General features: G+C 38.0%; 1 protein-coding gene across 7 annotated transcripts in view; it reads left to right on the top strand.

Annotated features, from left to right (window-relative positions):
• SYCP2 (synaptonemal complex protein 2) overlaps positions 1-20,121 on the top strand; it is a 56,691-nt gene that overhangs the window by 6,046 nt on the left and 30,524 nt on the right. For 6 of the 7 annotated variants that reach the window (XM_060277327.1, XM_060277328.1, XM_060277324.1 and 3 more), the window contains exons 4-21: positions 411-541; positions 1,012-1,114; positions 1,832-1,856; positions 2,961-3,046; positions 4,044-4,132; positions 4,904-4,938; positions 6,854-6,996; positions 7,074-7,126; positions 7,736-7,781; positions 8,361-8,456; positions 8,948-9,008; positions 9,241-9,389; positions 9,968-10,042; positions 10,521-10,679; positions 10,778-10,874; positions 16,161-16,336; positions 17,134-17,206; positions 19,252-19,309. In XM_060277327.1, the coding sequence (XP_060133310.1) occupies positions 411-541; positions 1,012-1,114; positions 1,832-1,856; positions 2,961-3,046; positions 4,044-4,132; positions 4,904-4,938; positions 6,854-6,996; positions 7,074-7,126; positions 7,736-7,781; positions 8,361-8,456; positions 8,948-9,008; positions 9,241-9,389; positions 9,968-10,042; positions 10,521-10,679; positions 10,778-10,874; positions 16,161-16,336; positions 17,134-17,206; positions 19,252-19,309 (1,655 nt within the window). The remainder of the gene's footprint in view (positions 1-410; positions 542-1,011; positions 1,115-1,831; positions 1,857-2,960; positions 3,047-4,043; positions 4,133-4,903; positions 4,939-6,853; positions 6,997-7,073; positions 7,127-7,735; positions 7,782-8,360; positions 8,457-8,947; positions 9,009-9,240; positions 9,390-9,967; positions 10,043-10,520; positions 10,680-10,777; positions 10,875-16,160; positions 16,337-17,133; positions 17,207-19,251; positions 19,310-20,121) is intronic. The other variant, XM_060277329.1, reaches the window with a different exon arrangement.

The following is a 20,121-nucleotide window of genomic DNA, read 5'->3' as shown; positions in this document are numbered from 1 at the left end:
TTCATATTTATTTATGCAGTTATAATGGCTGTTTTTTAAATTTTTAGGAGTACAAATTTTTTGTGTGTGTGATTTACATTTGTGTAAGATGACTTCAATTTTATCATTAAAAAGTATGATGTAAAATTCAAATTTCTTTGTTGTGGAGACAAGCAGTTTATTCATTTAAAAAAAATATGTTTCCTTAAATATGTGACTTCAAGGGGTTGGGTCCTCCAAAATAGTTGTGGAGGTGGTGCTGGTGTAGGGCAAGGAGGGAATCAGCAACATTTCTGCCACCCCCAAATTCCTGGATCTTTTCTTTTTGGATGGAAGGAGACCTTCCTTTGTGGATAACAAGTCTGGATTCAACCCATTGTTTTTATCCTGTTAAGTAATTTTTTTGTATAATTTTTGTTTTTCAATTTCAGGGACTTGACAATGAAGAAGTCAATAATGTTTCCACTATATTGAATACTCTTCAGAAAGAAGGCAGAAATATAACCATATTAGGGGAAATTGGGTTTCCAGCAATGATAGAGTATGGTCTTGTTCAAAAGATAAGTATAGGAAATTCAAAAATATTTCCTAGGAGTAATTAGAGATAAAGTAATAGCAACATAGTGGATGTCCATTTGATTTGAGTGCTGAACAGTGATTTAAAACTGATATTCACTGATATTGGCCCCTTGTATATGTAACACTTAATCATAATGATGCAGATCTCCTTCTCCCCAATAATTGTTACATTCATTTGAATGGAGAGGGAATGAGCCCCGTCCCCAGGCTGATCTGCATGAGTGGGGAGCAGTTATGTGCCTATGTGTGTTCTCTCTCTCTCTATGTCTCTCTGTGCAAGCGTGTGTGCAAGAAACTGTGTGGTGACCACACCCACCATTGACATGAGGCAAAGTTGACCATGACCTAGGGCCAAACGGAGGCTTGTTACCCTTGGTTTTTAATTGGAAAGCAGCCTCGTAAATTATATAAATAATAATAACCTTATACAAAACTTTTATGTTTTCTCTACATGGTAAATTGGTATGAAAAGGCTAAAGAAATTATCCAAAATACAGTAAATGAAAAGAATGACAAATTTGCCACTCTGTTTGAAGACTTCTTTGATGTCCTTATGGTAAATATGCACCTCTTGCATTGTTCCCTAAACTGACATGTATTTATTAAATATTTATAAGATATACTTATTATATATTTGGAAAAGAGCTTTTTTTATATGTACATTATTTTAACTCATTGGTCATAATTAAATATTTAAACTTTAAGAAAACAAGAAATCCAACTATTAAAAAGCTAATTAGATTTTTGTTGTTTATCCCATATGCAGATAAAGGATATCATGTTCAGAAATTTTATTGGTTTATTTCAAATGTAAACTATAGTTATGCACATATAAGCAATCACATTAGGTTGTATCTTCTCTTCTTGTCCATTTCCTCTTCTTTTTCAGCATAATTTTGTGAAAATATAGTTATTATATGTGTATTTTTCTGGGGTCTGCCTAAACAGAAACACAAAACAATTCTAAAGATTTCTCATTGATAGCAGAATTCAGTGGTTTTGTGCCAATGCAAGATGGGGCACCCAATTTTTGCTGATCCTTCCTATTCACTGCAGCCTGTCTGTTTCCCAAAAAGCTGCTTCCTGAAATGCTACACCTCTAGAAAAATATGGGGTATTTGATGCAGGGTTTAGCAAAATTCAGGTTCTGCCTTGGATAAATGGAATTGCTTTTTAATAGCACAAAGTCACCATTGGATACAATCAATTTCTACAAATAAATTAGTCCTGATTGTGCAGAGTGATTTTAATATGTTGTTTATTTAAATTGTAGATAGTACATGATACCAGCAGTAAAGGTATGCCTGAAACTAATTACTATATTTCTAGTTGCATATACTGTTGGTCCTATAGGTGTTTTGATTAATCAGTAATGAGTGTATTCTATATATTACAGTCAAATAGCCTAGATGCGTACACATTGCAAAAAGAGAAAATGCACCCCAAAAAGTGGCAGGGAGAGGAAATAGACTTACATAAACTTTACATATACTAATTTATGTGCAGAGAGGGAGAAAGAGAAATGGATGGATGCACATTTAGGCTGTGTACACACAACTGGCTTAAAATGCTGCCAAGTCATTCTTTTTCCAATTTGGATGAATCTGATTTGGATGGAAATGTACGAAATGCAACATTTCATAAGAAGTAAATATAGATACAGAATAGAGATGGATTGTGACTAATTTTGTGTATATACCACTTCCCCAAACAGTGGTGGGGGTGCACTGGATAAATAGTAAATAGAAGGATGTACATAGCCTTAGGTATTTTTACAGTAATTCAAATAGAAATCCAGTACATTTCACTATAATGGGGAATACTGTGATCAGGTAAACTGTGTGCCTGCTTAGTTTGCTGTCCAGATGTGTGTTGATGGGCCTCTTCAAGAAACCTACTGCCCCTACTGGATTAGACAGCCCTTCAAATAGAAGGCTGTCTTCTGTAAAGTAAGACACATAGCAACCATATTGGTTTATGAAGTTTCAGATAATCTACAAGCTTTGAAAGATGCTAAGTTTGTGACTTTCTGTAGAAATGAAAAGGACAACTGTTGAATCATTATGGAGAAAGAGGCTGCAATCCTCTATACAGTCTTCTTAAATCCCATTGATTTAAGATTTAAGCAGCCTAACTTTATACAGAGATGCAGCCAAAAGCTCTAGCAAATGAGCTTTTTTGTTCCTTGTTCCTTTCAGGTTGCATAAATTAAAGATGGCTGGAATTTAGAATGCTTGGATGTTAAATTTCTGTTTGTTTTGTGTCACTTCAGACAAGCAATATTGATAAAGCTTGCTTTCTAAATGAAAGGCTTTATTCACACTAATTGCCAGCATTTTTGAAATATAATCATATGGCTTTGTGGAGACTTATGTAAATGATATATTGCAATATTTGTTTAGGTAAAATACAAGTACTAGAAAATTTTGTTTTGCGAACATGCATACTTGCTACCGATAAAAGAATTAACATTTATATTCAGCAGGAGGTAAGAAATTTATTTCTTCTGAACAATGATTATCCACTGTTACCTGGAGTATTTTTAAAAAGTTTTTATTCAGTTTTTAAAAATACAGTATAGAAATAATGCACATATGCCTACTTCTCTGATCTCTGTGTCCATTTGTTTTAACGTGTCTATTTTGATGCATTTCTTGTATATATTTTTGGAAAATGTTTTTCTGCTAGCACTATCCCATTTTTATAATTTAAATAAATTAACATCCATTTTTTTCTCAAGCACTTTCAAGAACATTTCCTTTTTTCACTCTCTTATGTAATTTCTGTTGTTCAGCCCCTTCTGTATTCTTTGACTTCTCTATCAGCACATGTCTGTCTTACCACCCACTAGGGTTGACTTTTGAAAAGTGCTTTTGTATTTTTAGTGATGCTGCATTGTGTACAGTCCAACAAAGGCCTGATTGACATGTTCTTCAGCAGATTTATGGGTAGATAGTTTATCCAGACTTTAGCAGTGGAGAATTTCTCTTATTCCACTAAACTCATAACCCTGTGTTGTACCCTTAGACTCAGATTTATATATTACATAATAAACGTTTAAGATCTGCAGTCATTAAGATTGAGATTCTTAAGTTACATTGTTTTAATGGACAATTAAAGATATGCATTCAGGGCCGGCCCTACGGCCAGGCTGGGTGGCGTAGGGCACCATGGCACCGGCCCGCCAGGAGGGCGCCGCGAGCTGCGCCCGCCCGCTGGCCGGCCGATCTGCCGGCCCGCCGCGCTGCGCCCACCCGCCCACCGCACTGGGAAACGAGGTGGGAGGGCGCCGGAGAGATCGCGCTGTGCCTGCCTGCCCACCCGCCGCGCAGCGCCCACCCGCCCACCGCGCTGAGAAACGGGGCGGGAGGGCGCCGGAGAGATCCTGCGCACCACGGCGCCAGGGGTGCTTAAGACGGCCCTGAATGCATTGCAAATATTTCTTGTTCTAATGTGCTTTATATTCAATTGTTTATTTTTATTAGGCAGTAAAGAAATTGAACACAATGCTTGATTCTATGCCCCAAGATACTGGAAAGAAAGTTCTTTCTACAGAGGAAATGCAAGAAGTCATGTAATTATTTAATCTTTACTATAATTATATAAGTCTTTCCCCTTTTCATAAAACTAGAACCTTCGTAGGAGAATCTAATTTTGTGGCAAAATCATTTTGCTGACATGTCTTAAGATATTATTTAGGCACAATCCAGCCTCTGGGTTAAGCATTTTTAGAAAGCTGCTCTTAGAAAGCAGTATCAAAGAAGAAAGAACACAAAACATAAGAAGCAATCCTATGTACAAGATGCTGCTGTAAAGAAAGCCAGTGTAAATTAATGCAGGAATCTCAGCCAGATCAAACATGACAGATGGCCAGCCAACCTCTGCTTAAGAACCTCCAAGAAAGGAGAGTCCACCACCTCTCATGGGAGTCTGTTCCACTGTCAAACAGCTCTTACTGTTCTTCCTGATGTTAGTCAGAATCTCCTTTCTTGTAAATTGAATATTGCTTCAGCTGCTACCCTCTGGAGCAGGAGAAAATAAGCTTGCTCCATGTGACAGCCCTTTAGATATTTGAAGAAAGCTATCATATCTCCTCTCAGTCTCCTCTTTAGCAGGCTAAACATACCCAGTTCCCTCAAGTGTTCCTGATAAAGATAGACCAAACTTTTTTTGTTTTTGTTTTTTTACAAAAATCAGCCCAAAAAATAAACAGAAAAAAAGACTTTTTGGAATAAGATTTTCTTAATTGTGGATATCACAATGAAGGGGATGCACAATAATTAAACAAAAGTATATATTTTTATTTTTTTAAAAAAAACATGAATCATAATATTTTGTTTTGCAGGAATGATATGGGAAAGAGAATTTTGGAAGCTGGGGGTAAGTACAGAGGATACTTATGTTTATTAGCTTAAATAATGTAACAGAAGTATGGTAGTTTTGCTATTGTGCCCATATTGGCAATGTTAACAGTATAAAGAATCACATTTGAACATGAACATTAATTTGACAAAAGCATTTAGTTCACACATTTAGTTCTCACCTGGGAGGTTTCCCCGCTTCCTCCAGCTTCTCACACTGGGAGATCCTCTCTACCCTGCCTCTCATGCAAGGCCCTTCCATCACTTTCCTGTATGCATCTTCCTTTAATTTAAGATAGGGAACTTCAAAAATCAAAACATAAATATAGATAGAATTAACAGAAATAAAACAATAATTAAAGATCATAGAAATGTAAGATGTAACTAAAATGAAAGGGAGAGGTTTTCTTATTCTCTGTTTGCCAATTATGTAGATAACAATTATTCAAAATATGTATTCTGTGTTAATATCTAGCTGTATTCACAATCTGCTAGGTGTTGTTTTCTTCATCTTCAATCCAAGGCATCTCAAATTTGCCTTTTCCACTCTTTGAAGAGGAGATCCCCATTGGCACACAAGGACTCTAATCATAGAATTGGAAGAGACCACAAGGGCCATCCAGGTCAACCCCCTGCCAAGCAGGAAACACCATCAAAGCATTCCTGACAGATGGCTGTCAAGCCTCCGCTTAAAGACCTCCAAAGAAGGAGACTCCACACTCCTTGGCAGCAAGTTCCACTGCCGAACAGCTCTTACTGTCAGGAAGTTCTTCCTAATGTTTAGGTGGAATCTTCTTTCTTGTAGCTTGAATCCATTGCTCCGTGTCCGCTTCTCTGGAGCAGCAGAAAACAACCTTTCACCCTCTTCTATATGACATCCTTTTATATATTTGAACATGACTATCATATCACCCCTTAACCTTCTCTTCTCCAGGCTAAACATACCCAGCTCCCTAAGCCGTTCCTCATAAGGCATTGTTTCCAGGCCATTGACCATTTTTTTAAATAAATGATTTTTATTAGGTTTTACACAAAGAAAAATACAAAAAGGAAAATAATATGACAATCTTGTTTCTTCAATATTAATACAACAATATTCCTCACTTTATATGAAAAGAACAGCAAAAATAAAAAGAATAAGAAAAAAGAAAAAAAAGGGAGGGAAAAAAAACAAAAAAAAATTATCATACTTCTCAACTTCAATTCGATTCTAAACACTTAGGACTTTCTCGTACCCCCTTCTTGAGTTCTCAATAATTCATTAATTATTGCAGTTTCCAATGGCCTTTGACCATTTTGGTTGCCCTCCTCTGGACACGTTCCAGCTTCATGAAGCATCTACTGCAGGGGTCAGCAAACTTTTTCAGCACTGTCCACTGTCCCTCAGATTTGTGGGGGGCCGGACTATATTTTTGAAAAAAATATGAACGAATTCCTATGCCCCACAAATAACCCAGAGATGCATTTTAAATAAAAGCACACATTCTAATCATGTAAAAACACCAGGCAGGCCCCACAAATAATCCAGAGGTGCATTTTAAATAAAAGGACACATTCTATTCATGTAAAAGCATGCTGATTCCTGGACCGTCCGCGGGCCCGATTTAGAAGGCGATTGTGCCACATCTAGCCCCCGGGCCTTAGTTTGGGGACCCCTGATCTACTGTGTATGCTCAGTCCTCACTGGGCTGTTTTAGAGGCTTTTCTCTCTAAAGGTTATACCTACTTCTGCAAACCTTGAGTTCCCCCAAATCATGCTCATGCTCCCTTTTTGTTTCTCAGTAGCCCAGTTTTGGCTACATGGCAATCATAAATTTATTCAGTATATCATACATTGTGTCATTTTTTAAAAAATATAAGCAACTAGTTAGCAAGTGTAATATTTATCCCTGGAAGGAGGTTTTATGCTAATATCCCTCTCATGTACATTATAGACTATGACCTCCAAGTTGCCATTGCAGAAGCTTTGTTTAGAATGACATCAGAAAAACAGAGGGAAGAACTGGCAAGCCAATGGTTTTCAATGGAGTTTGTTAGTAATGCATTTAAAGAAATTAAGGATTCTGAGTTTGAAACAGTAAGTCACATTCAAATACTGGATATTTCAAAGCAAAGGTATGATTGCAATACTTATGCTGCTTTTCTCCTTAACAGGATTGCAGAAAGTTCCTAAACCAGGTGAATGGCATTCTTGGAGACAAAAGAAGGTATGGAGTTAGCAATGAACCACCCTAAGATCTTTTGATGTCAGGTGGTAGAAGTGTAATTAATAAGAATAATAATGGAAAACAGTTTTTTAATTGGAGAAGAATGCAACATTAGATATATGCACATGCAGTGATATGACCTTTCATAAGGATCTGCACTGGCTGCTAAACTGCTTCCAGGCCAACTTTGGCAGTTTGATAAGGTCCTATACTGGATGTAGCCAGATTATGCAATGGGTCACTGCTTTCTGCAGAAAAGTCTCTTATTGAAGTCTGCAAAATATCAGAGAACTGCTCCACAGCAACCCAGATCAGCAGTGTCATTGTGGCTGCCGGTTCTTTGTGGAAAAGCGATCTTGTTAAGATATGACAGGAACCCACTTTTTGGAGTTTGTTCCTTCTTTTGCTTGAGGCAAAAATCTCTCCAATAGAATCTTCCAACCAGGTCGGGAAAATATATAAACATTTTTTAAGGAAATGTTTTGTCCATAAGCAGGAGCTTAAATTTTTCCCCATTTGAAAATATAATGGAAAGTGGGAACAATTACCTGTGTGAGTGATGAGGTGGGAAATGAGCATATCTTCATTCTGTAAATACTTTTTTGACAGGGTTTTTTCCTATCCTTGTTTATCAGCTATGCTTTGTGAACATGAGGTAAATTCATTTCTTTTGTCTTTTGTTTTATTAGAACTATTGATGTTTTTGGTTAAAATTGAAACAGAGATACGTGTTTGATAGACTGGCAAAAAATTATAGATTCTTTAGAATGAAAAGGCAAATTGGTTATTATGTATGACATTGGAAATTTGACATCAACCTAAAATTTTGGGCCAATTTGAACCTGGCATTCCTAGATTATTAAATTTAATAATGTTGAAATGAGTGTTGACTAGTGGTTCTCCCACATCTCTTCCTTTTTAACATTGTCCTCTTTGCATCTTGGCATCTTAGTTACAGTTCCCCATTACCTCTGAAATGGAGAACTATGTTTTGATGTTGGTTTACTAGCAGTTTGATCCTGGTTAGTAAATTAACATTACACTACAGTTTCTTGTCTCAAATGTAATTAGGAACAATGGTTTTAGGGGACGAGGAATGAAGTGCTGAATACTATGTGCAAGCTGAGAGTGTACAGGCCTTACCTGTTCAATAAAACTATTGTGTATTTAGTAAGAAATCTTAAACCATTATACATTCATTTATAATTTTATATTTTGATTGAATTTCCTTTAGCTACAGATACCAGCAGATGACAACCTTGAAGAATTTTGGATTGATTTTAATACTGGTAGCAAAAGTGTATCCTTCTATGTTGCTGTGGATGATAGTGTAGGTTAAGTTTTCTTATTGTATTAATTTTTTTAGGGATAGTTTAGCATGCAAAGAAAATCAGTTAAGCTTTGCTATGAAGGTACATTAGAGTAGCTGAGTGGATCTAGTAGGTGTAGACTTTTTTCAAAACTACACTAGGTGTGGCAAGGGGCTGCATGGACTTGTCCTGCTCCTCCTCCAGCTGATGTGTCCATATCCTCAATCAAACGTAGCAACTTTCCTAGCCCACGTGCCCACTTTGGATAGCTGGGTGAAGGGAGCAGGTATAAAAAGTGAGTGGAAAGTGGCACCTGTAACAGAAAAAAACTGGCAGATCACTTAGAGATTTTGTTGACATGCTGGTCCACTATCCTCCACAGTGTTCTGAAAGTAGTGCTCCAGGAGAATTAGTTGTTAACCTGAAATGTATGCCTTTTAACACCATATTAAGCAAGCAAGCAAAAATACAGTAAGAACTTTCACCCCTTTTCATGAAATGTTATTTTTAGGCTCATCAGTGGGAAACTGTTTGTATTCCTGAAGAAGAAGTAAAAACATACATTATTGAAGGTATTGAGCACATAAATTTATTTCTTATTCACAGTTACTATTTCTATTAAAAGGGAAGGATGGGATTCATAATGAACCAATAGTATGATCATTACTCATTCCTTTTTTAAAACAACAACACAAGAACCCTAAAGTATATTTGAATGCTGTGTGCTTTTGCAATTTTTACAAATAATTAACATACAGTATAAGTAATAGCAATTTAATATGAACACGCTTCATTTTTGCCTAGAGAAAGACAAAAAGAAATTGTTGACAATACATTTACACAATCCAATGTATATTGGTCTCCAAGAAGGAGAGAAAATAATGCTGCATTTTGATTCAGCATTGGAAATTGTGGATGCAGCATTGAAGGTTTATGGTGCCAATAAACGTCAGGTAAAAACAAACCAATTTCTTTTCTCATCTATCCTCTATCTAGCAACTGCAACAAAAATGGACATTTCACTTTTTAGTGATTAAATAGTTCTTTTCATAGTTGGTTTTGTTTCTATTTATGTATTGCCAACTATTCCTAAATGAACACAGCATGCAAGCACTTGTCCCAAACTAAGCTAGAGTTTTCCAGTTCTGAAACTGCACGGAATAAAGCAGTGGTGATTTGTGTAGGCAACTGTTGAGCAAAATGGGGGAAAGAATAGAAATGTACAATAATACATTAAAATGTACAAAACTAGAGACAGCCATCCCCAATAACCTTATGCTTACCATTGGAAGTCAGCTATGTCCTGGTCTTGATTGTGGAGATCACACAATATTAATTTCTCACTCACATACATACTGCTACACCAAAAGCGGTCTCATTAAAAAAAAGCCCTTTATAATCTGAAAAGTGCATTCTTTCTTTGTGTAAAGAGCCTAAACTTCAAAAGTAAAGCTTTTCCTACTTACTATAAATTATTTGTATTTTGTATTTTCTATTATATTGTGAAATATTTACTACTAAATATTTTCAGGGATTTACGAAGAAGAATACTATGTCAGTTGCCAAAACAACAGTACATGTCATTTTTGATGAAAGTGAATCACAGGTGTGTATTTCAGTTTATAAGGGGACAATATTAAAAGTAAGCTTCTGACTAATAAATATGGAAGGTATGCATTATAGTCTGAGATGGTGTATATTTTATCATTTCTTTATCTGTTCAAGTCTTTCACATGAAAACCTTGTTATTCAAAAGCCTAAAAGTGACTCATCCATTCACATAAATCCCAGCAGAACAGCTGGATGTTTGCATGTGTGCAATTTAAACAAAATACTTTTGGGGCTACTATTTTATTCAGAATCTGCATGTGAATGTTCGAATCCTACTCCCAATGTCATGCATAATTTTATACACCTCAATCATGCTCCCCATTACTTGCCTTTTTTTTCTAAACTGAAAAGCACCCAAAATCAAAGCTTTCCCTTCTATCTTTTTCTCCATTAAGTTCATCTGAAATATTTTGAATAAATTTATTAGTATTGAACTGGGATTTTCTTTTATTTTTTAAAAAAATACTGAACAGCTTATTGTACCAGAAAGTCAAGTATCACCTTTGGAAGAAAACTCCTGTAAACCACTGGAAGATAAAGATACTCATTCCCAACCACATCAGCATCTTCAGACACAGAAAACAATGAATCAGAAACTTAATAAGGGGGACTTCCAAACGGTTAAATCCAAGGTAATTTGTATAATAAAATGCAAAGGAAAATGATGTATATTACATTGCACGGTTAGATTGACATTATTTTAAATTATGCTTTTCTGTTTTATTTCAAGATTAATCCAGGTAAAAGGAAAGTATCTGAGGCATCAATGGTGGTGCTATCTACTGCCAGGTTGTGTATGCAGAGTCCATTACCAGCGGTTAATACTTGTAAGTTAGATGCAATGTTGTAAGGTGCAATTTACTGTCATATTTGCCATCTGCTTTGAAAAATGCTTTGTTTTTACAACACATCAACAATTATGATCAACATCCAGGACAGGGAATAAAATATCCTTAATAAGATTTTGGGCAGAGCAATCCAGTACTCCAGTTATGCTAGGTGTGAGGGAGATATGACTCTGTTGTGTTGGCAGACATATATGCTTCACCTAGGAGGCAAGGGAAAAATACAATTCAGAAAACTCCCAAACTGTACAAAAATGGCTGATATACCCCAATCAGGGCTCTGCCTGCAACAATCGGCGTATGAATTCACATAGATCAGAATGAGCCCTTAACACCCATCATAAGATGACAAGATGACTTAACACTGCCCTCACTTCTTGAACCCTGGTGACTCAGACCACAATGGCCCCACTACTGCCAGTCCAACAGGGTTCAAGCCTTTCTTGCTGCTCAAAAGCACAGTTTTTAGGACAATACTGCTATGTACTCCCATCTGGAGTTTTGCCACTGGGTGTGACAGGTCTTGGGACAACAGTTGGGGACCACATTGCCTTCTGTCACGCTGTTAAACCAAAGTCAGCCCTCATTGGGAATAGCCTCTCAGACCTGACACCTGGTGTTTTACTAGATTTGATCTCATGCTCTCCGCTACAGTCTAGAGGCACCCCCCACAATTTTAGGACCAAAAGCAGCCATAACAGCTTTTTAGAATCATGCCAAGAAGCTCCTGGATTCCTCAGCCACCACAACCCATGAAATAAGTCATTTATGTGGGTTAAGGAAGCATTAACTGGGTTGGATAATGATTACAAGCTATGACAAGGCAGGAAAGCAGAATTGTGGGAGGTGTAGTGAATCTCCTCAGTTTTTTCTCCTGCCCTGGTAAAAGCAGTTCGTTCCTCCCGGCCTTCACAGAGGGCATACTTGTTGCCTTGTTTGAACAGCTCTGCCTTCTGGAGTGAGTAAAGCAAACCAAGTGAGGATATCCTCCTGCTAGTGTTCAAATCCAAAATAAGGCATAAAACAATAACACCAGAAGCAACATAAGTCATTGTACCCTTAAAGATTTTATCTTTTGACTTTCTTTAATGCCTCCTTTAATGTGAAATATATCAAAGAAAGATGATTGTGCATATGTGAGGACCTTTGATGCTAATAGAATATATAGTTCCTTCCTCCTAAATCTCAAATGTTAATGTTGTATTCAGCACTTTCCAGCATTAAGTAGCAATGAAGCATCTTTTTATTTGAATTTTATCAGCCAGTAGTTGCTTTTTATGTACCTCAAATAACGGGCTGCCTTTATTGAGCCTGCTAATGGTTTCCACAAGCATTTTCTTATTCATTTATGTAGGACACAGGATAGGCTCTGGCAAAACTCTGGGGAGGGGAGTCTATAATTATGAAGAAGCCAGAGAACAGTAATGTGTGCCCTTTCTGTTTGATATTGATTCACGGTGGTTTGAAATCAGGCGATGCTTTGATCTTAATTGTTGCAGAAGTAATTGAAAATTGCCTTATTTTGTGCAAAGTTGCCTCAACTAGGAACCCAGTGATTTATGACTTAATAGTCAAAATCATTTTGTATTGTTGGCAGAAAGTTATAATCATCTATGCTATTGATGGCCCATTCTGTCATAAGGCAAATTGCAGTTATAGATACTGAGTACTCTTCAAAGGCACCATCAAATTACAGTAGCAGAGTCTTAAGCTTTTAAAGTCAATAAATGGTTAAATCTATATGTTGACCTTTAACTGTAAGGAGATGCCCTCTGTCCCCAGCCTTCTGCCCAGCCCCCAAAACACCTCTATGAGAGATAGAAGATTTTGTGAGTGGTGCAAGGTGAGCTTCTTGGCTAAGAGGTGGGTTAAGAGCATAGGAAACTGGATTATATCAATTTGTCCATCTAGCCCAGTATTGTCTACTTTGACTAGCCCAGTATTGTCTACTTTGACCTTCCTACAAACATGGAAGGTGCCTAAAGAAGCCAGGCTGGCTATCTAAAGAACTTTTGACTGAGTTAAGATTTAAAAGGGATATGTACAAAAAATGGAAAAGGGGGGAAATCTCCAGAGAGGAATTCAAACATATAGCCAGCACGTGTAGAGACAAAGTCAGAAAAGCTAAAGCACAGAATGAACTCAGGCTCGCTAGAGAGGTTAAAAGCAACAAAAAGGGCTTTTATGGGTATGTCCGTAGCAAAAGGAAAAACAAGGAAACAGTGGGGTCACTCAGAGGAGAAGATGGTGAAATGCAAACAGGGGACAGAGAAAGGGCAGAACTCCTCAATGCCTTCTTTGCCTCAGTCTTCTCCAAGAAAGAAAACAACGCCCGACCTGAAGAATATGGAGCAGATGATTCAGCAGGTGAAATACAGCCCAGAATAAGTAAGGAGGTAGTACAAGAATACTTGGCTAGTTTAGATGTATTCAAGTCTCCAGGGCCAGATGAACTACATCCAAGAGTATTAAACGAACTGGCAGAGGTGATTTCAGAACCACTGGCAATAATCTTTGAAAATTCCTGGAGAACAGGCGAAGTTCCAGCAGACTGGAGGAGGGCAAATGTTGTCCCTATTTTCAAAAAGGGGAAAAGAGAGGACCCAAACAATTACCGCCCAGTCAGCCTGACATCAATATCAGGAAAGATTCTAGAGCAGATCATTAGGCAAACAGTCTGTGAGCACCTAGAAAGAAACTCTGTGATCACTAAAAGTCAGCATGGGTTCCTGAAAAATAAGTCATGTCAGACTAATCTGATCTCATTTTTTGACAGAATTACAAGCCTGGTAGATGAAGGGAACGCTGTGGATGTAGCCTATCTTGATTTCAGCAAGGCCTTTGACAAGGTGCCCCATGATATTCTTGTAAAGAAGCTGGTAAAATGTGGGCTAGACAATGCTACCATTCAGTGGATTTGTAACTGGCTTACTGACCGAACCCAAAGGGTGCTCATCAATGGCTCCTCCTCATCCTGGAGAGTAGTGACTAGTGGGGTGCCACAGGGTTCTGTCTTGGGCCCAGTCTTGTTCAACATCTTTATCAATGACTTGGATGATGGGCTTGAGGGCATCCTGAGCAAGTTTGCAGATGACACCAAATTGGGAGGGGTGGCTAACACCCCAGAGGACAGGATCACACTTCAGAATGACCTTAACAGATTAGACAACTGGGCCAAAGCAAACAAGATGAATTTTAACAAGGAGAAATGTAAAGTACTACACTTGGGCAAAAAAAATGAAAGGCACAAATACAGGATGGGAGACACCTGGCTTGAGAGCAGTACATGTGAAAAGGATCTAGGAGTCTTGGTAGACCACAAACTTGACATGAGTCAGCAGTGTGATGCAGCAGCTAAAAAAGCCAATGCAATTCTGGGCTGCATCAATAGGAGTATAGCATCTAGATCAAGGGAAGTAATAGTACCACTGTATTCTGCTCTGGTCAGACCTCACCTGGAGTACTGTGTCCAGTTCTGGGCACCACAGTTCAAGAAGGATACTGATAAGCTGGAACGTGTCCAGAAGAGGGCAACCAAAATGGTCAAAGGCCTGGAAACGATGCCTTATGAGGAACGGCTTAGGGAGCTGGGTATGTTTAGCCTGGAGAAGAGAAGGTTAAGGGGTGATATGATAACCATGTTCAAATATATAAAAGGATGTCATATAGAGGAGGGAGAAAGGTTGTTTTCTGCTGCTCCAGAGAAGCGGACACGGAGCAACGGATTCAAACTACAAGAAAGAAAATTCCACCTAAACATTAGGAAGAACTTCCTGACAGTAAGAGCTGTTCGGCAGTGGAATTTGCTGCCAAGGAGTGTGGTGGAGTCTCCTTCTTTGGAGGTCTTTAAGCAGAGGCTTGACAGCCATCTGTCAGGAATGCTTTGATGGTGTTTCCTGCTTGGCAGGGGGTTGGACTGGATGGCCCTTGTGGTCTCTTCCAACTCTATGATTCTATGACTGGCAATAGCCATGTTTCCAGACAGAAGTTTTTATCATCACCTCTACCTGACCCTTTTAACTGGAAATGTGTTGGATTGAGTTGAACATGGGACTTTTTGCATGCAAAGAATGTGCTTGACCACTGCACTGTGGTCCCTCAACCTGGTTTTAGAATCCAGATCTTCCTGGGCTAATCCTCTGTCTCTTTCTTACATCACACTGTCTCTCAACACTAGAGTTGACCCCCATACATATTCCAATCTAGAAAACCAAGCAAGTTCATCGGTATTCCTCTTACCTTTTAATGCTACATTTCTTACAGTGGGAGACAGATTTTCCTTAAAGACAGTAGTCCTAATAGTTGGATTGATCAGCTGCAGATTTGCCAAATTCTGATATTGACAATAGCTTTTTATGAAATGTAAGAAACTAAGAGATCAGCATAATATGAAAGTGGACCTCAGTATTGTTTTGTGCCTGTAGTAGGCTTATATTTGAAATAGGATTTATTTTTAAAAACACTTTTATTATAAGGTTAAGTTTCAAAGTGTGTTGGCAAATCTTTCCAATATGATTTTTAATGTTTCCCAAGTTGCTTACTTAAGGAAAGTGACTGTCATCTTAAATGCCACACACACCCCCAGCTCAGTTACACCTGGCTCTTAAAAGCTTGGAATGTGGCAGTCCTGCTGTGCCATGACTATGCTCTGGGTCTCTGACTTCAGCTTAGACACGGTCAGAACCAGGGGAAGAGACTCCGGAGCTGAGTGATATGTCCAAAACCTGGACATGTATCCACTGGCTGACCTAGATGATGACTAACTCTTACTTTTCTGAATGTATCCTGCATGTCCACTAAAATAAATGTTCACAGTAACATTCCTGCTCTCTGCCTATATCTGTCTCTAATCCTATTCTAAAGTATAACTTTTTGGTTCGACCAACAGGATCTGGGTAGCCTGTGTTAATCTCTTTATTTGAACGAAACAATTTAATCTTTTGTAAACATTTGGTACTTCACATGTGTCATTTTACATGCTCAGATCTCCATATTGATTCTGTAAATAAACATTTTTTCTATTTTTAAATCGAATTTGGGACTCCAAGGTGTTTCTGGTTCCCACAAGTAAGTGAAGCAAGAAAAGTATAGTGTGAGATCCCCCATGGTATGTAATGAGTTCCAGATTAAAGATTAAAACTGAGAGAGTAATAGTTCTGCTCTGTTCAATATCCAAGTTGTAGTAAGCCCATTTGCTGCAGTTTTGGCACAAACAACACAGAACATGCGAACTTCATTAAAATAATTCAAATGTGGATTTGTTTCCAGCAACTCCACTGAAAGGCAGAGTTAAAGCACCTCTTAAAATGACGAGCTCTATGGGAAGAACTGATATTTTCTCAATAACTGAGGGAAGAGCAGCGAATTTCAACCAAGAAGATGATTATGTGCCTCTATCTTTGGTTACCAAGTCTGTAAGAAAGAATAATTCTGCTGCAAAAAAGGTAGTTATATGTTTGCGTAACTTAGGGTAGACTCACATGGAAGCTTCAAAACCGCACATATGGCAAAGAGCTGCCCATTCTTATATGGGCTGGCTGGGACCAGGTTTCTGATACTGGAGAACACATTGGCCAAGGATTTATGACACAACTATGTGATAGCTGTCCTACACTTCCTTTTAGTTTAGCCAGGTAGAAATCTCAAAGCTATTAATTTTGCTCTTACTGAATCTTTGTGTACACTGTTTGCTCCCTTTCAGAAGCTTAATTTATAGTTAAAATACATCTAATAAATCAAGACTGAGTGGACTTTGGAGTGCTTAGCTGTATTGCAAAATAGATCATCATTAAATTCCAGAGCAATGCAAACACAAAAGGCTAATTTTTATACCACACTGTAGAATGTCAATCCAGCCAACCTTCATTGAGCTTGGACCATCAGTTCTGCTCCAAAGCCCCAAAGAGGAGTATGTTGGAGGAAGATGCTTTTTTGTCTGTCTACTGTTGCTTTTTTCATTACCTAACATATTTATTTCCCTTTAATTAGTCCAGGCCATTCACACTTACCTGCGAATAAATCCCATTGAACTATATAGTATTTCCCCTGGGCATGCATGTACTGCATGTATTGTACTGTACGTTTTTTAAAAAAATGTTTTATTAGGATATGTGGTATTGATCTTTGAGAGTTTATGTATTTTGTGCTTGAACCTGTGAAACGGTTTGAACAATATTTGAGAAACAGATGAAAATAAATGCTTGCTAATTACATCAATATTTTCTATTGTTTTTATATACAGCAAGCTCCAATTCAAAATGTTTTCAACATGCCTTACAAGGAAGTTTTAAACACCAGTGAAAAACAAAAAGCAGGCAAGTTGCTTGACACGTTTCACTCTGCTTTTTAAATTATTTTTCTATTTGTCTCATTTCAGTTGATTGTATGCAGCTATTGCAGCTGAAGAGCGGGTTAAAATGTTCTAAAAAGAGGTACTTCCGCTTGAGGCGCGATGGAAGATGGCTGATTATTCCATCGTTCCGACATCAAGGGGTATTTAGAGGCTGTTATGGGAGTAAGCAGCATCCCAAAATCTCCCCAGAGAGGGGGGGATGCAGTCTCATCCGCAGATGCTGATTTAACTCGGTACCAAATTCGGAAAGAAGGAGGGGCTGGGGGGCACTGGATGGAAAGCCCTCAAGATAGTCTGTCCAGATGGAAAGCCCTCAAGATAGTCTGTCCAGACGCTGTCCCAGCAAGCGTCATCAAGTACCATGATTTAAGATGAAAAATTGGATTAAAATTATGGACATGCTTCGGACGAGGAGGGGAAAGATTCTGCCAAAAACCCCAGCCACTGAGGAGATAATAAGGAAACATCACATCAGAGACAGAGTGGTATGTCGGATGGAACAGAAAGGGGAGGGAGACACTTTTTAAAAAATTATGCCTTAAGATTTTACTTAACGAAACTCCCCTGGATGAACCGTTTTTAACATCCATAACAAGCGAGAAATGGAAAGTTGGGAATTCGTTGATATAATATGGCATTTAAAATATAAACTGTGTGGAAATGAAAATATATACAATTAAGGTTTTTATTATCTGATACGCTTGGAAGACGATCGAAGATTCCCTAAATAAATAGAAGCAGATCTCATCAGCAGCTGGAGCTTGTTAAAATTCCTTGTGGACGGTTTCAAGAAGATTTGTGGGATGTGACGCAGTTTTAATTAGGGAATCCACCATTTTGAAGTAAACCGGGTTACAGACAAACAGTCATAGAGCGAGGGAGCCATAAATATGTCATTGGATGTGTGTTTTCAGTTTTGACTTGGCTGGCCTTTCCTGGAAAGACTAATTTGTACCCGGTTTTGAGAAATTAAAGAGCAGACGCGTGGACTTGATTTATTGGAACTGTCGGAAGATGGCGGCTGCCAGCAATGATAAGACTCTTGGATGGATTCAGCAAAAATTTCAGTGCGTGAGGAGACACTGCAAACTTATGGAAGAGAATCATAGACATAAAATCCACACAGAAACAGATATGCTTGGTTAAACTCACTTGTGGGAATATCTCAGAGGCTGTAGAAGATTGAAGGATAACAACAGAATTATTGGAAAGGATTTGGACTATATTGATTAGAAAGGCAGTAATTTATGATCCAGAATGCGGCAGCTAGACTGGTGACTGGGAGCGGCCGCCGAGACCACATAACACCGGTCTTGAAAGATCTTCATTGGCTCCCAGTTTGTTTCCGAGCACAATTCAAAGTGTTGGTGCTGACCTTTAAAGCCCTAAATGGCCTCGGTCCAGCATACCTGAAGGAGCGTCTCCACCCTCATCGTTCTGCCCGGACACTGAGGTCCAGCACCGAGAGCCTTCTGGTGGTTCCCTCATTGCGAGAAGCCAAGTTGCAGGGAACCAGGCAGAGGGCCTTCTTGGGTAGTGGCACCCGCCCTGTGGAACGCCCTCCCATCTGATGTCAAAGAGAACAACAACTACCAGACTTTTAGAAGACACCTGAAGGCAGCCCTGTTTAGGGAGGCCTTTAATGTTTAATAGATTACTGTATTTTATTTTTCTGTTGGAAGCCGCCCAGAGTGGCTGGGGAAACCCAGCCAGATGGGCGGGGTATAAATAATATATTATTACTATTATGATTATGATTATGATTAGAACTCTCCAAGTTTGAAGCATGGGAAGCAAAATATTTTTTAATTTGGCAGAATATTTGGATTAACCGATACGTATTTGTATAATTTGGAATAATTAATGTGATATGATTGGATTGTTGATGTGAAAAATTTAATAAAAATGATTTTTTAAAAAATGTTCTAAAAAGAAATAAAATTTGGATGGAAAATCTTTAACAAGATGAAGATTTTAAGTCCAATTTTATGTCTATGTTTCACTTAGATGAATTGATGGATATTGTTCCTGATTCTCAGCTGGTAGAAAAAAGTGACACATCATTGTAAGTAATGGAAATCAATTATAAACAGTAAATCTAAATGTTAACTACGGTAGTACTGATAGCAGAACACTGGTGGATGGCTCTGATTTCATGTCAGGAGGTGTTTTCCTCCTTAATAGTTTAGAAAGGCCTATATCATCAGTTGTCTTTTCCTTATGCACATCTTCTCTCTCAAGCAAAAACATGGATGTTAGCAGAGTAGGGTCCAAAATCCCCTCCAGCCTATGGCTTGGAAACTTTGACTGTCACTTATTATCATATTTTCTTTTGGCCTTCCTTACGCCTTGCTTACTAGGTTAAAAAACGACTCTTAAACGAGTTAGCATTTAGTTAGTGCAAGAGTTCTTTGTAGCTCCAGTTATTTGCCCATGCAAAGATAATTCAGTTAAGTTCTAAAGCTAGCTTACAGTTTTGGTGGTTGCCCTGCTGCCCCCACCCTCTATGGGCATGCATGGCTCCCACCCTCTAACTCTATTTTTTATAATAATTTTATTAAGTTATGCCAATATAAACACACTAAAACAACAACAACAATATAACATTATAACAAAACAGAAAATAAAAAGAGACAAACAATAACAATACATAAATTCATTTAAACTTTTCTTTAACTTCTCAAACCATTGTCTTTGAGACCAAGTCCCCCCTGACTGATTTCCATTTCTAATTCTAATCTTCTTTAGCAGTTTCATAATCATCATTTTAAACATTTAAACAACTTATCATTCTATCCATTTTTTTACATCAAAACAAATACCTTACATTCACCTTGACTTTTCTCCTAACATCTATTTACATCCCTAAAGCCTAAT

The sequence above is a fragment of the Zootoca vivipara genome, chromosome 7 (genome assembly GCF_963506605.1).
Source record: "Zootoca vivipara chromosome 7, rZooViv1.1, whole genome shotgun sequence".
NCBI lineage: Eukaryota > Metazoa > Chordata > Lepidosauria > Squamata > Lacertidae > Zootoca > Zootoca vivipara.
This window is presented reverse-complemented; position numbering and strand designations above follow the sequence as displayed.